Below are 16,318 nucleotides of genomic sequence, written 5' to 3'. Positions count from 1 at the left end.
CATCCTTTCTCTTCTAGTCAATGAATTGCCATTTTAAAAACAGTGAAAAGTGGAGGGTAATATGGATTAATTTGATATCATTATTAAGCTTATTTTGGGTTGCTTTAAATACAGTATAATTAATATAAGAAAAACAATGTACGATTTATTATTGAAGCCAATTATTTAGTTCATTCAATTCTGGTACTGCCTAACTCCAAGACAGTTAGATATCGTGAAGCCTTCCCCCAAAAAATCTTACAGTAATCAAATGCACGGGGAGAACTTCCCAATTCAGTTACATATTTTTCCAACATTCCATTAGGTAGAAAAGAATAAAAATGATTTTCAATTCAATCAGATTGTTTTTAAAAATTCTCCATTGGAAATATAGTCTGTGCCTTCCTGTTCTCAGTCTCCTTTCTAGTAAGTATTTGTCAATTAATAAGATAATTCTCTCTTCACATGATGCATGCCTATATATTTTTAAATATTGTTATAGTAGAAATTTATACATCAAGATTCAAGATTGCTAGAAAAACAATCATTTTTCAAAATGTTCAGATACTTGTCTTTTTCTTTGCAACTCAATATATTCAATCAGTTTGATGAACAGTTTCACAAGTCTGAAACAAGCCCCTGTCTACTAACCAAGTCAACCATGGTTAGCTCCCCAAATACTCAAGGTCACATAGATGAAGGCAAACCTAAATCTTCAGGGTTTCTACCTTTTTTATTTTTACTGATTCAACAGATACATAGGTTGATCAAAGTTATTTAAAAAACAATTAAATCGGTTATGTGTAGCTCTGTGTAGAAATCACTGAAGTAGCTCTCAATTTTAGATTATCAAACAGATATATTTTGTTAACTGTAAAAGAATTTCAGAATATTGCTGGAAAACAATTTTGATATTTGTATTTATTTCTGATATACAATATCAGATATACAATATCTGATATACAATACCTCAATCCAATATCTAATGTGTTAAATGAAAAACTAATAATATATTGCCCTTTTAGTATAAATGATAGTATGTCTCAAAAACCTTGAGTTCAGTCTACCAAGCTGCTGGTTTTAATATACAGTAACAGAAGGATAAATTATTAAATAAATGGGCAGTAAACTATTTTAGTTAATATACTGAAATTAAATCAAATTTAGTTCTGCTAGTCTCTTCCACTTTTGTCCAGGAGTATGACCTGAACACTAAATGTAATCCTTGTTCTAAAAAAGATTACATATCCCAAATAGATGTAATAAAATTCTGAAGTCAGTTAATTAGTTATATTTTTATAATCAGAGCAAACCTCACTCCCTTTTAGCACTGATTATGTTACTTAGCTGGAATATGAAATGCTTGTAAGAAAATATCCACGTTCAGAGAGCACCAAGATCTCCATGTTTAATAACTCCACCCATTCGGACGTTATAAACAGATATCTCCTTTTCCTATAACTCATCCTTTATTTGTAAGCACACTGATAAACACATAGAACTAAATATTTTTAATGTTAGTTTTGCCAAACCATTCTTGATCTAAAATGTGTGGTTTGCTGGAGCTAGCCAGCCAGCTCCACTTAGAACCAATTCCATAGAAACACTGCAAATAGCCACAAACATTTTAACTGGATTGCAATTGGGCTGTTCTTAATAGCATTAAGCTATACTTGACCAGCAATTTGCCACAGAGATAGAGGAAAACCCTAAGCCATCAAAACACTAGTCTTTATGCTTCTGCAACTTCTCCTTTGATATCAGTACTGATATTGCTTTCTAGCATATTCTGCAAACCTTCTAAGCACTCCTCCTTGAAGCTGTTTTCATGCTTCAACATTTATACTGAATTTCCTTGAAATGAGCTTGATCTATCAAGCTGTGAATTGGAGCCAAAATACTGCTTCAGTCCCTTTTCCTTTTGCTTCTCTCTCACTTAACTCTATATTAAGTATGTGCTAAATTTATATCACAAAGATTCTCAAACATACAGTTTTCCCTCCTTTCCTTTTAGTCTCTCAAAAACTAAGGTGGGTCCTTTTTGAAGTCTTCTCATACTTTCCTCAACCTGCAAACTGAGCTTCTCTTATCAGGTTGATGTCTAGGTTGTGGGTCTTCTTCCTGTGTTCCAAAGTCATTCTTACATGTTATCAGAATAGTACAGAATTAATAATCTACAATATACTAACCTTGTCTTCTCTCCCCTGAACCTGCATTGTTCCAATATACAAGAATTTTCATTTTAAATTATTAACTTAGAAGGAGGAGGAGTATACAATATGTACAAACCTTATCACTTGTGAAAAGGATCTGGGGAAAAGCTACAGGAGGATTTATCTTCTGGACAACCTCACCTAAAAGTACTATTTCTTGTGTTTTCTCTTCAGGTTTACCATCTTGTCTACAGCCATTCTGCTCTTCAGTCTCATCATCACCCCACCAAGATGGCTGTCCATATAATGGTGTACCTCGATGCACTCCAGAAAGATCTAAATAAACAGAAAACATTTTTCTATAAAACAACCAAGGTAACAATATGGTACAATAGTTCTGTCACAAGTGCAGATATATTTTAAATCCTCTGATTCTTTCACGCAAATATCTTCAAGATGATCTAAGGCTTGCTTTACAAATTGTATATTTGCTTATACTGTAGCTGCTCAAAATGCAATTTAAACAGTTGCCTTGAGTTTCAAGTGAACTTTCAGTCACTTTCTCCTTTTGTTTACATTGTTTATATTGCAACTTGCTGAATTTCAGAGCTGTTACAGGATGAAATATTTGCTCTGGGGCAAAAGTTTAATTGCATTAAAAAACCGTAAACATATAGACGGTAATGAAATAGACAGTAACAATTTATACCAATTCACATAATATGATGATTTGTTATAATGTAATTTTCTGTTTCCATTTATACTTTATCAACCAGAGAAGCATACTGTGGTATTTTAGAAAAGTGGTTTATTTTATTTGCCTATATATGGAATGAGAGTATCTTCGCTACCGTTCTTCAGTGTGAGAAAAAGTTCTGTCAATCTTTACCAGGGGTAGAAGAAAGTAATTATTGTTCCCCCAGTAAGCTGTCTTCAGAAGTGCCTATAGATAATCTCCAGGAAGAGAAAGTAGAAAGGGGGGAAGAAGGAATCTTGGAATTTAATGGACATTCATATTTTATTAACTTTCCTCCTGAACAATCTAATAAATTAAGGTTTCACTGTAGAAGCTAAACAGGATGCCAAATCAGACTGGCAACTAGAACCACCAATTCAGAATAGGTATTAAATGTTACAATAACTCCAGAAGAATTGGAATAAAATAACAAGACAATGCTATATTACACTATATTATAATGTATCTATAACCTGGCCTGTGCAATTGTGACAAAATTAATATTTGAGACAGGGTTTGGGCCTCAAGAAAGTTGACTTGCAAGTCTAACCTAATGAAAAAGCACTCCTATACTTTTATGTCACTCATGTTTCTCCTTACTGTACTGTATCCAAGAGTATGCTAATCTTCTTCACTTGTGTTTCTATTGAAAGACAATAGAAATCCATCCCAATCTGGTTGCATTACTATCTTGGATATAGCAAAGAATCTTTGCCTTTGACTTATTTGGGTTCTCTCAGGCTGTCTTCATCTATTCCAAAACTATTCACCAAAATTTGTGTAGGCTTACAAGAGATTGTTTAAAATTGAGGAAATAAAAAACTGAGCCCCATGCCTTTTATTTATTGACACATAGATCAAACGTCCCAGTAAACCTTCCAAGTATTTTCACATCTATATTAAAAGGCATGATATCCCAAAAACTGACGGCCATATTTATCTGCATAGGACTAATTGCCAGGCTTATACAAAACAGCCTAAGTTAGGTATGCAGGTATATTTAAGGTGTTCCTTTCATGCATATCTTAGCTAATCACGTCTTGTCAGCGACAGAAAAGAGGCTAATATATTTTTTTAGCTGTGAGAGAATGCTAAACTGGTAATTTAGCACAGAATACTCATGTTTCATGCACTCACTTTCAAGGGCCTGACATTGTCTTTGAATCACTGACTCCTTTATGTTCCTATAAGGCTTCTATCTTTCTTTATAGCAGTACTTCAAAGTGCAAAAAAATTAAAACATTCTCAGATATACCTGTATTTTTATAAACCACACATAACTGAAAGTGGCAGAGAAATGTAAGAATATGACGTGCCTTTAATAAATTGACTTAGAGTGTAATTATTTTTCATACATAGTTACTCTTGAATGCTGTTTACAGGTTATCCTTGACTTATGGCCACAGTTGGGATGGAATTTCTTTGCTAAATGCTGCAATCATTAAGAAAGTCATCATGCAACCAGACCCAATTTTATGTCCATTTTTATCATGGTTGTTAAGAGAATTACATTAAATGAATGTAGTTTTATATTGTTTTTGGACTATATTGTTTTTAAGTTTTTTTATATTGTTGTGATGGGCAAATGTATTAATAGAAATAATGAATTAAATAAGTATTCAGCATACTTTAAAGATTGTAGTACTTATTTAATTTCATCACCTGTTGATTTTTCTTCTGACTTGAGAGCATCAATTGCTTTGTGATGAATTTCAACAGTGCTGTCTTGTACTCTTGGTTCTGCAGTTTTGCCACTGCTTAGTTTTGCGCTGTCCACCTCTGAGGATTTCTGAGATAATTGTAGCTGACTAGTAAACTTCTCATGCTGAAGAGTATACAAAATCAACCAGACAAAGCAAGAAAATATTAGGACATATAAAAACATGTTGTTTAATATAACAAAACCGATTAATATTTGCTTCAAATACTAATGCATAAGTTCATTTGTCAGATGATACATTTTTAGTAAACATATTTAGCTATAAATGTTCATATGTTCATCAAAAGTTACAAAGTGACGCTTCCTTTTGGGAGCCATATGTAACAAAAGCATTTCTTTGCCAACCTGATTTCCAGCCTGAGCATAAGGCGGCAGCCCAGGGCAACAAAACAAAAGTTTGTGGGACTGAAAAAAAGTTCAATCAATCAAAATTCCAACTTTGCAAAATCTTTTTTTTTCCGCAAGAAGTTGCAATTGATTTAACTTTTTTTTTAGTCCCACAAACTTTTGTTTCCCTGCACACAATGGTGAGAAACGCAACGGAGAAATGTGACGGAGCTGGAAATCAGTTAGGCAAAGGAATGCTTGGAGGAAGCAAGGGCATCTGGGTGCCAGGGCTGAAATGGGCCCATCTTTCTCCAGCAGTTGCCCAGGTCCACCAGAGGGAAGGCTGGCATCTATAATATTTGAGGCGCTGCCACAGAGAGGAAGGGGTCAATCTATTTTCTAAAGTGCCTCTAGACCAGACAAGGAATAATGGATGGAAACTGAACAAGGAGAGATTTAATCTGGAAATAAGGAGAAATTTTCTGACATTGAGAACAATCAACCAATGGAACAGTTTGCCCTCGGAAGTTGTGGGAGCGCCATCACTTGAGACTTTCAAGAAGAGATTGGACTGCCATTTGTCAGAAATGGTGTAGGGTCTTCCGCTTGGGCGGGGGTTGGACTAGATGACCTACAAGGTCCCTTCCAACTCTGATTATCTGTTATCTGTTACCGGCACTTAAATGTAGCGACATTCCAGCTCTGGCCAGGAAGAGCCAATCGGCATGGGCACTGCAGGCAGGACGCCCGCATGCTTTAGCACCCTCCCTGACCCTCTGGTGTTCTGCTGGCGCTTTGGCTCTGGGCTGCTGCCTTATGCGCAGATCCCACCCCTGCCGCCTGAGACAGTTTTCGCCTGATTTCTGAATTTAGGTAAGAAAAGTGTGGGAGGGGTGTCCTATACATGGGGGCATCTTATAGATAGAAATATATGGTAACTTTTGCTCCATTCAAAGCAACAGCAATAGCAGCACATACAAATGGGGGCTGTCACTTAATGGGAGTCAAGTCTTTAATTACAACACAGTACAAGAAACAAAGTACATATGCATTTAATTTTTTACCTTAAGTGCTTCTTCAGGCACTCTCAGCTCTCCTCTGACTACAGTGAAAAGATTGGTATGTATGACATGCTAAGGAAACTAGTAGCTCTTGTCCAACTATTTCAGAAACTTCAAATTATTTTTAATCTACAAGTTTTTTAGACACTGCAATTGTTTACATTTAACCAACATGGGTAAGCTTGTCCTTGAGAACTGTGTACAGTCATGGATAGTGGCTTAGGGAAACAGGTCTGCTGCAGCATCTCCATTGCTTCCTCTCACATTCACAGAGTCTTTCTCCTGCCCCCTCCTGCTTAAATTCATATGCATACAATCTCCACCTCTGCTTTTTGTTTATTGCAATTGGGCTGTATACTTCTCTCCCAGCTGCTTATATTAAACAATTAAAATATCATATCTGAAAGGGATACAATATGTATGTGCAGTTATAAAATAGAAAAATATGCAAATATTTTTCTGTAGATCAGAACATTTCAATATATAAAAACCTTCAGTATAAAATATGTAAAAGAGGTGTGGGAAGGGAGGACAAAAATGATAATCACTTATACGCTAATGAGCTTGATGGGAAAGACGCATGTTCCTTGGGAGGAAATAATTTACAAGGGACAAAATATGGCATTGTCCAAGGGTAGGAAAAGGGACAGCAATTTTCCAGACACAAACACGCACTGTTCTTCTCCAAATTACAATATTGCTTATTGTTACAGTACTTTTTAAATAAAATATTACATTGATATCTTTATATACACTGGCCTTAGCGCGTATGCTCTCTCTCTCTCTCTTAAGTACTAGTCACATTTTGACATACTAAAAACAATTTATATTTTTAAACATAACATTAATCCTGCTGCTAGCTGTATCATGACTCAATGTTCAATTGATTGGAAAATTATGAAAATTAATTAGCAATCTAATTTAAAACCCTGCTTACCCATTTTAAGCAAATTGAATCACATGCTTTCATTAGCCAATTTGGACATAATGCCAAAACATTTAGGTGAAATATAAGCTACATGTGTGCTTAAAATGTTTTTGAGGTAATATATATGGAAGAACTTGATGGAAATATAGGCATTTAATCCAATGGAAAAGCAGCAACAAGAAATGCCACAATTAACTCATTAGTTTACTCAAAATATCTAATTTGGTTTCAGGGAATCTGAGCAAGTAAAAAATTACCAGTTTCTCCCTTTTCAGTATTCAAGCAAATTACTACTCCTATCTTGTAGCACTTTTACTTTCTGAAAAGCAGAGACGCAAAGCTATGTAAGTAAGGTTTTTAAAATGTAATATTTCCGGTATCTTTTTTATTCTTATTTTCTTCTATAATGACAAAATTCAATTTGAGAATCCACAAACTTACTGTTTTGTACTACTCAACTGTCATTTTATCAACAAGTTACAAAATTTAAATGAAATAAAATCTTAGGTATGATCAAACATGTTTTTCTATTGTGTTATTGTTATGTTAAGGATATCATATCCAAATCTCAGTTTATCATCAAGCTTTAGGATGATGTAAGTCTGTTCTGGAATCCGCACATCATTCACAAAAGTCTGGAGAAAAAAGAAAGAATGTTGTTGCTAGGATAAAATTGGAAAAACAGATAACCTATGTTGAGTTTTAAGAGAAAGGTAGGGTATAAATCCAATAAATAAATAATATTAGAGTAATATATTTCTTGATGTTTTCCTTATTTTGTTCATATCAAAGTCATAGCACAGCATATGATTATCCAAACAAAACAAGAAAATTATACTTGTACAATACATACTCATCACATTATTTCTTGTTAGGATAAGTGACATTACAGAAAGAGTAGGGGAGGAACTAATGAACATCTCCCCCCCCCCATTTAAATATGATAGGAATACAAATAGAAAATATACTTAAATTTTACTGACATCAACATCATTTACTATGCCTCTGAATACTTGCAAACTACTGTATATTTGCTTTTACCAAGTTCATACATCACTTCATAACTATGTTTAAGGATTACCATACATCTTAGTATATCTCAGAATCAGCACATCTGAAGGAAAGTCAATTATCTCCTGTAATAAGTACCTCACTTTATTCATGTTTATTTATAAAATTTAAAGTATTATCAGTGAATATTCTACCAGATGAGCTTCATAAGAAACCATAAATGTTTAAACCATAGAACTTTCGTATTAAATCAGAAATGTTATGAACATTTTAATTCCAGTCTATTACTGTATATTCCGGATCATATGGTGGGTTAACTATAAGATGTTTTTCTTTTTTAAACATACATTCTAGCTTTTTACTGAATATATTTTAAAACTGTTATTACTTAATGGCTGAAGAAGCTTTCGCTAAGAGCTCCAGTGTGAAGCAAAGAATGAGCATGTAATTCTTTAGTGAAAGCCTAATTTTACATTATACAATTATGCATTATCCCCACACGAAACAGGGCTTCCATTTATTTTCCATCTCATTATCCACCCCTGTTTGGCTTAGCAATGGATGCCGCCGTTGGGACAAGAGAGGAAAATTTCATTCTAAATAGTTTTGTAACGGGGCTCAAAATTTAACTAGATGGGTATATATTAACATGCACCAAAGCATACTAATATTTTCTGGCATTTGACTAATTTTCAAATTATTTGTAAGTTTTATCTGTTAGTAACTAGTATATGCTACCAATTTTAGTTTCATACATCTTCAAAAGATACTCTCCAATTCCCTTAAAATAGCCTCCAAACCTGGAAATCATCCCAACTATGGTACACCCCAACTATGTAACAAAAAAAAATTGTTTATGCTACATTGCAATTTATTTTATTTTGTTTTGTGCATTTTCCTAGCAATTGTCTAGACTAGTCCCTGCATTTTTCTTGGCAAGGGTTTTCAAAAATGGTTTTCTCTTACCTCTTTCTCAGAGGTGAGAGAGTGACTGGCCCAGGGTCACCTAGCTGGCTCTGTGCTTAAGGCAGGACTAGAACTCATGGTCTCCTGGTTTCTAGCACAGTGCCTTCACCATCACATTCAAGTGGCTCTGACATAACAAATATACAGCTAAAAATAGTTGTTTTGAACCATCTAGACTGAATAAAAACAAAATAAACTTACCCCATTTAGACTGCCTAAATCTTTCACCAAGTGTTCATCAGCAGAGGCATCATAATTGATAACAGCATGTTGCTTATCCACACTACGTGACTGAAATATTTAGAAGACACAATTTCTATATTAATTTATACATCTGAAGTAGCAAAAATTAATAACTGTAATCATTTCTGAAAAAGTAGATAATTCAAACTGAATTACTATAGAACTACAAAATACACGACACCATCATTGTGAAGAGCTGTTAAAGTGTAAGAAGCCTGGAATCAACGTTAAAATGAAGTAGACATGTAATTTTTCAAATAACACTACATGTACATCTGCTTTAGCACTTGAGATTTTTGCATAATATTGGGTGACTATCAGGAAGTCCAGGAAAAGTGAATGGCCAAACTTGAATGAAAGAGTAATACTTACAGCTAATTGCAATCTCTCTTTATTTCTGTATTTTCCATAGAAACCTAGATTAGTTATTCAAGAAAACTGCTAGATAGCATTCTTTAAATAGTGATTACTAGAGATTACAATGAAACAGCTAACAAGAGCTCCCTTCTTCTGTTCCCCAAACTATGTTGTTATAGAAAAATAATATAAATAAATGTAATATGTAATCAACTATTACCAAAAACTAGAAATAGTACATTCTGTTGAAGTACATATATAGAGTTTGCACTGCAGATAATTAATTCCAAACAGAAATGTAAGAATTCACTTGATGCAACAAGAGGAACAAACAATTTTTTTTTTAAAAAAATGCTTCATATTCACACATGTATATATATATGTATATTTGTGAGTGTGTGTGTGTGTGTACCGTGTTTCTCATAAAATAAGGCTGGGTGTTTGTTTTGTTTTTGAGCCCCGAAAAAACGGCTAGGACGTCTTTTCAGGGGTGACTAAATTTCCTTCCCCACACGTACCCCAATCTAGAGTGTCCCATGAGCAGTCACCTCTCCACGAGGCCACTTCTATCGGCTGACGGAAGCTCCCTGAAGGCAGAATCACCAGCCGCTTCTATCAGCCGGTAGAAGCGGCTTCATGGAGAGTTGAGTACGCATGGGCCGCTCTAGGTGGGGGTGCGCGTGGGGGAGGAAATCTATCGGCCGGTAGAAGTGGTCTCGGAGCAAGCACCCACATGCACTCCCCTTGCCACAAAGCCATTTCTATCGGCCAATGGAAGCTCTCCAAAGGTAGAGTCACCAGCTGCTTCTATCGGCTGGTAGAAGCGGGTTCGTGGCGAAGGGAGTGTGCGTGGGGCACTCGCCCTGAGGCTGCTTCTACTGGCTGATAGAAACGGCTGGTGACTCTGACTTTGGGGATCTTCCATCGGCTGATAGAAATGGCTACATGGCAAGGGGAGTGTGCGTGGGGCGCTCCTGTCAGGAGCACTCTGTGGGCAGCCATGCCTTGCCCCAAAACGGCTGGTGACTCTGCCTTTGGGGAGCTTCCATCGGCTGATAGAAACAGCTTCGTGGTGAGGGGAGTGTGCATGGGGTGCTCCTGTCAGAAGTGCTCCGCGGGCAGCCACGCCTTGCCCTGAAACGGCTGGTGACTCTGCCTTTGGGGAGCTTCCATCGGCCGATAGAAACAGCTTTGTGGTGAGGGGAGTGTGCATGGGGTGCTCCTGTCAGGAGCGCTCCGCGGGCAGCCATGCCTTGCCCTGAAGCGGCTGGTGACTCTGCCTTTGGGGAGCTTCCATCGCCAATAGAAACGGCTTTGTGGCGAGGGGAGTGCGCAAGGGCATTCGTCCCGAGGCCGCTTCTACCAGCCAATAGAAGCGGCTGGTGACTCTGCCTTCGGGGAGCTTCTATTGGCCAATGTTCTATTGGTAGTAGATTGGGGTATTCTACGTGCAGGGTGCTCCTAAAGGCAAGTTTTCTCCCCCACTTTCCCCCCATTTCTCTTCACCTCGTGTAATTTTAACGAACGATGTGAGAAATGGCGGGGAAACGCATGGATTAAATAGGCCTAAATTTTGGGGGCAGGGCTTAATTTCACCTCATGCCTAGAAATCATGCTGGGCCTTCCTATTGGTGGAGGCCGTATTGTTGGAGAAACACTATATATATATAGCGCCTTCGGCTTTGTTCGGGTATTTTCCCACGTCATTGTAGTTGTTCTTTTAAAGTTGTAGCAACGTTTCAGCAGAATCTCATCTGCCATCATCAGGCTTCTGCCATCATCAGGCTTTTTAAAGTCAATATTGACTTTAAAAATACCAGAACTATCGCCAAAACCGAACACTTCAACAACAGAATAATCAGAGAAGCCATAGAGATAGAAAAACGCCCACACAGCATGAATAAACGAGATGATACCTCCCGCCTACCAGCCATTTGGAAACCCGCCCTCATGAACAAATGAATACCTAACATGAAGAATGACACCAGACCCACACGCATGAGGGCCACACAAGATGCTACCACCACACTTCCACGTAGAAAGCAGACTCACACCCACACAGAAGATGAGACACGACCACGGACCAGAAGCCGTACCGCAGCTGCATCACTACCCGCTTCAAACCCCTCCGACCCATACATGAAGCGAACTGACGCCCACCATGAAGATGTAGCATGACCACGAACGCGAAACCAAACAGCAGGATCACAGCTCACCAGCTCAAATCCCCCAGCAACTAAGACTAACCTGAGCACAACCAAGCCCCCACCTGAACAGAACACACACCCCAGCCAATCAGAACACAGCTAACCCCCCAACCAATCAGAACACAGCCAAGCCCCCACCCAATCTAGTCACACCCCCACTAGCAGTTAAAAGGAAGAAGCAGCTGCAAGCTCACATTACTCCGAGAAGCACAAAGCCGAAGACACAAGCCTGAAGATGATGAATGAGACTTCATCGAAACGTCGCCTAGATACTTCCAATTTTACGCGGGAGAAAACCCGAATAACCAAAGTATTGCGTTGTATTGTATTCGTCTGTGAGTCAGACTTTCACAGCCGTTTCAGTTTTAAATTTGGGGCTAGCCTGCTGCTGTGCCAGAATGGTTTTTTCTTCATCCTGATTGGTTGGGAGCCTTGGTCTGTGTTTATTGGTCTTGGAGTTTGCTGTGTTCTGCTTGATTGGTGTTTCTAATATCTTCTGTCTGTTTTGTAGCTTTTTTTGTCTTGATTGGCTGGCAACACTGTGTTCCTGTATTGGAGGCTTTTAGTGCAGCTTGGCTCTGAGTAAATGGACGGCTATCATTTATTAGGAAGCTAGGTTTCATCTGGGTGCCTGGTTGGGGTGTGTTTGAGCTGGAGGTATCAGTGGGGATCTGTTTGTGCCCAGGTGTTTGCCTGGCTAGTGGTGTGGAGATTTTTTTGTTTGTGAGTGCAGGCTTCCAAATAACTGACAGTCTGGTGGAATCATCTCTTCTATTCATGCTTTCAGGTCTTTTTTCAATCTCTCTCTCTCTCTCTCTCTCTCTCTCTCTCTGTATGTGTGTGTGTATACACATACACACACACACACACACACACACACATAAATCTTTGGGAAAATTCAGATTTTCATATGAAAGAAATTGCATTCATATTAAAGAAAAAATTAGATTTTTATATGAAAAAAATAACCTGTATGCTATATATAAGCAATAAAATAAATTTTATAATTTCTAGCATCATACTGTATTTATTGGATTGTTATAGGCTTATAAATGCCAATTATTTGGGATCAACAAAACAAGAACCCTTATTTAGATGTCACAATAAATCAGGGATGGACAATCAGGAGTCTTCTAGATTTTTGGGGATAAAAACTTCCACATTATTCTTTTGTAATGGTGATAGCTTGGATTCATATGAGTTGAATTCCAAAACATCAGGATGTTTACCTCTATGATCATTTCTCATTAGTTTTGACCACTTACACACAGTTGTATTGCACAGTCATACACATGCACAGATTGTACATTCAAAAACTCATAATTCCTATTTGTTAACATTCTCTATTAAATTGATACTGTTGATATAAGAGGGTAGTAAATACCCAATGATTTGAAAAATGGACTTTATTTGCAATAACTGAGAAAATATAATTTACCATTAAACTGTTTAGCTCTAGGTAACTAATGGAAGAGACTGTTCTCAAGTACTGAAAAGTCCACTGTTTCTTCATTTTTGAGATGTACATATCAGTGTATTTGGTGAATGAGCACAGAATGAATATGTGGAAGTAATGAGTACCTCTCATTACAAAAAAAAGTAAATGATGTTCATATTACACAATTTTAAAATAGCAAACTGTATAAATTTAAAACTATTTTGACAAGAGTTGAAAAACAAAAAAAAATACAATGCCTGGCACAATCTTGACGTACACAGCTCATTTCAGGACACATCCCCCATCTCAAAAAATTGTTAATATTTTCAGATCTCTTTAAATTTCTTTTCTTTCTTTTTTATCTATTTAATCCATTTATAGTCCACCTTTCTTGATGTTATCTTCTCCTTTCTGTCCCATCTCCTTCCATTATAACATAGCCTTTCATATAAATCTGGATCTTACCAATAACTTATATACTTGAAGCTATGCTTTGTGATCTTGGGTCATGGCTCATCAATGCCAATTTTGTGGAAACTAATCTATTGTTGTATTGTTAGTAATGACAATAGCCCCAAATAGGATAAAAATATACACAATGGACTACAAAAAACCTTGGATATCTGATCAAAATATAACAGGGAGAAATAACTGCTGAACTATAAAGGACAAACAGTTCATGAGTTATTAAACTTGCTTGTTACCTTTTATCAGACCTGTACAATCCTTTGCAAGATCACCAGACCATGCATGCGAATCAAGCATTGTAACTAGGTTACAAAATTGTAAGCTTTCTAATCTAAACTGACATCTAGAGTTTTACAGCTAACATTTTAGTGTAGCATTGTATATACTTAACTGTCAACTTTAGTTCAAAGGTTCTCCAAAGCCAGTTGCAGCATGACAAACTACTTTATACAGCATTAAAACCTTCTTAATGTTAGTGATACAACAAACTTGGTTAGCTTTGTGGAATTCATCACTATGTAATGATACTTTTTACAGCACAGCACTTGGTTTATTAATACTGAGAAAATATTTTAGAATTGTATATTTTTTCTAACTTTCTCAATTCTTCTATTTCAGGTATTGACAGGGAAAAAATGAAATGAGGGAGCCATAGGATGAAAACCTTTAGATGTCTGAGCTATAATATTTGTGGGATTCAAATTATTGCTAGAGGCTAAATAGGGAAAAGTAAACTACTTACGGTAACAGTTCAAAATAGACTCCTCAGAAAGTAGTATGCATTTAGTATATTACATCCAAGCCTTCAACATGTACTGCCTGGAGAACAGATAGAATTACCTGCAACATCAGCTCACAGTCATCTCGTCCAACAAAAATCATTTCTCGTGGCAGTCTATGACGGGTGCCTCCACTGCTCACCAAAAACCAGGATGTTAAGCTCATTTTCTGCTTAGCTGATAAATCCTCACAGGGCTACGTCATCCTGCAATGAGAAGGGGAATATATTTTAGTTAACATGACATTCTAGTTCCTAATGGGATTTTTAAAGATCATTGGGAATCTTTGCACTTCCCAATGCCAGAAATGTTTATCAATTCAATTCAAACCTTTATTTTCAGAGCACAACACGTGGACAATGAGATTGGTGAGCCTCCCTTAGTGCACCCCCCTAATACTATACAACTCCCAGTGAAAACAGAAAATCCCTAACCCCATAAATCATATTAACAAACACACAGTCCTATTGCACCGATGTGAACATGTTGCATGTTGTGCCGGCCCTGCAAGTCTATCATACTACGTTGCATTCAGGAGTCTGACAGACCATGGATAAAAACTATTCTTCAGCCTGTTTGTGCAACCGGCTATGCTTCTATATCTCCTTCCCGATGGTAGGAGAGTAAAGAAGTGCTGACCAGGGTGTGAGTAGTCCCTGAGGATTTTCCTCACTCTTCTAAGGCAGCAAGTCCTAGCGATTTCATCTAGTGGTACCAGGAGACAGCCCACGATATTTTGTGCTGTGCTCACCACCCTCTGTAATGTCTTTCAAGGGTTGTTTCACAGATATTATTTTTCATACAGAAATGTATCATGATGTTTCCTATAGGTCACATACTGTTTTTAGTCACTGTTTCCAATGCACCCCCCCCCAAAAAAGCCCACTTTAAATATGATTGCTTTCATGAATGAAAGAATGACTGTTATTTTCCCCTACATCCAAATTGCAAAAGTGATGCCAACCTAAGAACTTCTGCAGATAAAGAATTAATGTTTCAAGAGACATTTTATTTGAAAACAATCAGAACTGATTGTACATACAACCCTGATGTACATTTTCAGTGCCTAGAGGCAGGGCTGCTTGGCTTTTCCATGCAAAAATAACTTAAAAGGCCAGCCTTCTATGCCTTTTGTGCTCCTGAGACACAGTTCATGGATGAAGCCCAACTAGGTTAAGTTTCCTCAAGGCTGCTGGAGAGAAGACTGCCCTGTGTTATAGGCTAAGCTCTTAGAGAGGGAGCCAAACCAAGGAGAAAGGGAGGGAAGGAAAAGTGGTTTCTCCCTCACCATTTTGGTCTGCCAAGTAACCAATATAGCAGACCCAATATAGCAGACTCACAAAGCTTAACAGAAGAGACTTCAAGAGGTCTGAAGGGCTACGCTGATTGTAGTACAACTACAGTCAGACAGTACTAAAGCCAACCATACCAGCAGAATCAGCCACTGTAGTAGTTGTGTGTGTGTGTATGTGAGACAGAGTAAGAGGGAAGGAGAGGGAGGGAGAGGGGGAGGGGAAGGGAGAGGAGAGACAAAGACAGAGAAAGACACGGAGAGAGAGGAGAAGTGGAGCTTGAGAAAGTGCAGTGGAGAATGGGTGTCTGGAGAAAGTCATATTCAGGCTCATGGTAGAGAAGAAGCAGATCCAAGAATATGTGGTCAGAAGCCTCAGTAAACCCAAAGAAGTTGTGTGGCAGCATCCAGAAGCAGCTTAAAGGAGTTTGGAAGCACAACTTTGTTGTAGCTAGAATCATGAGTGGGGCTTAATTACAATTCTACACATGAGACAGCCTTAAGTAGCACTACAGTAAGTGTTCTTTGAATGTGAGGGCTTGTAGGTGTTTAAGACAGATAATTTTGAAAAATCCAATTTTAGTAAAGCTTACACATCAGCCTGAACACAGCAAAGAGTCAGTAGATGCCAATCATATTTGTTGCTTAGTTTCT

General features: G+C 37.4%; 1 protein-coding gene across 11 annotated transcripts in view; it reads right to left on the bottom strand.

Moving 5' to 3' along the window:
- Positions 1-16,318, bottom strand: part of CEP170 (centrosomal protein 170) — an 85,436-nt gene that overhangs the window by 52,331 nt on the left and 16,787 nt on the right. For all 11 annotated transcript variants that reach the window (XM_087967273.1, XM_087967304.1, XM_087967265.1 and 8 more), the window contains exons 2-7: positions 14,435-14,579; positions 9,083-9,172; positions 7,461-7,539; positions 5,980-6,038; positions 4,531-4,693; positions 2,334-2,468 (exon numbers count right to left, since the gene is read on the bottom strand). In XM_087967273.1, the coding sequence (XP_087823399.1) occupies positions 2,334-2,468; positions 4,531-4,693; positions 5,980-6,038; positions 7,461-7,539; positions 9,083-9,172; positions 14,435-14,539 (631 nt within the window). In that variant the 5' untranslated portion in view covers positions 14,540-14,579. The remainder of the gene's footprint in view (positions 1-2,333; positions 2,469-4,530; positions 4,694-5,979; positions 6,039-7,460; positions 7,540-9,082; positions 9,173-14,434; positions 14,580-16,318) is intronic.

The sequence above is a fragment of the Notechis scutatus genome, chromosome 1 (genome assembly GCF_049901735.1).
Source record: "Notechis scutatus isolate UNSWTSFEM ecotype Mainland chromosome 1, rNotScu1.2, whole genome shotgun sequence".
Lineage (NCBI taxonomy): Eukaryota > Metazoa > Chordata > Lepidosauria > Squamata > Elapidae > Notechis > Notechis scutatus.
Note: the sequence above shows the minus strand (reverse complement) of the source record. Positions and strands in the feature narration are given on the sequence as shown.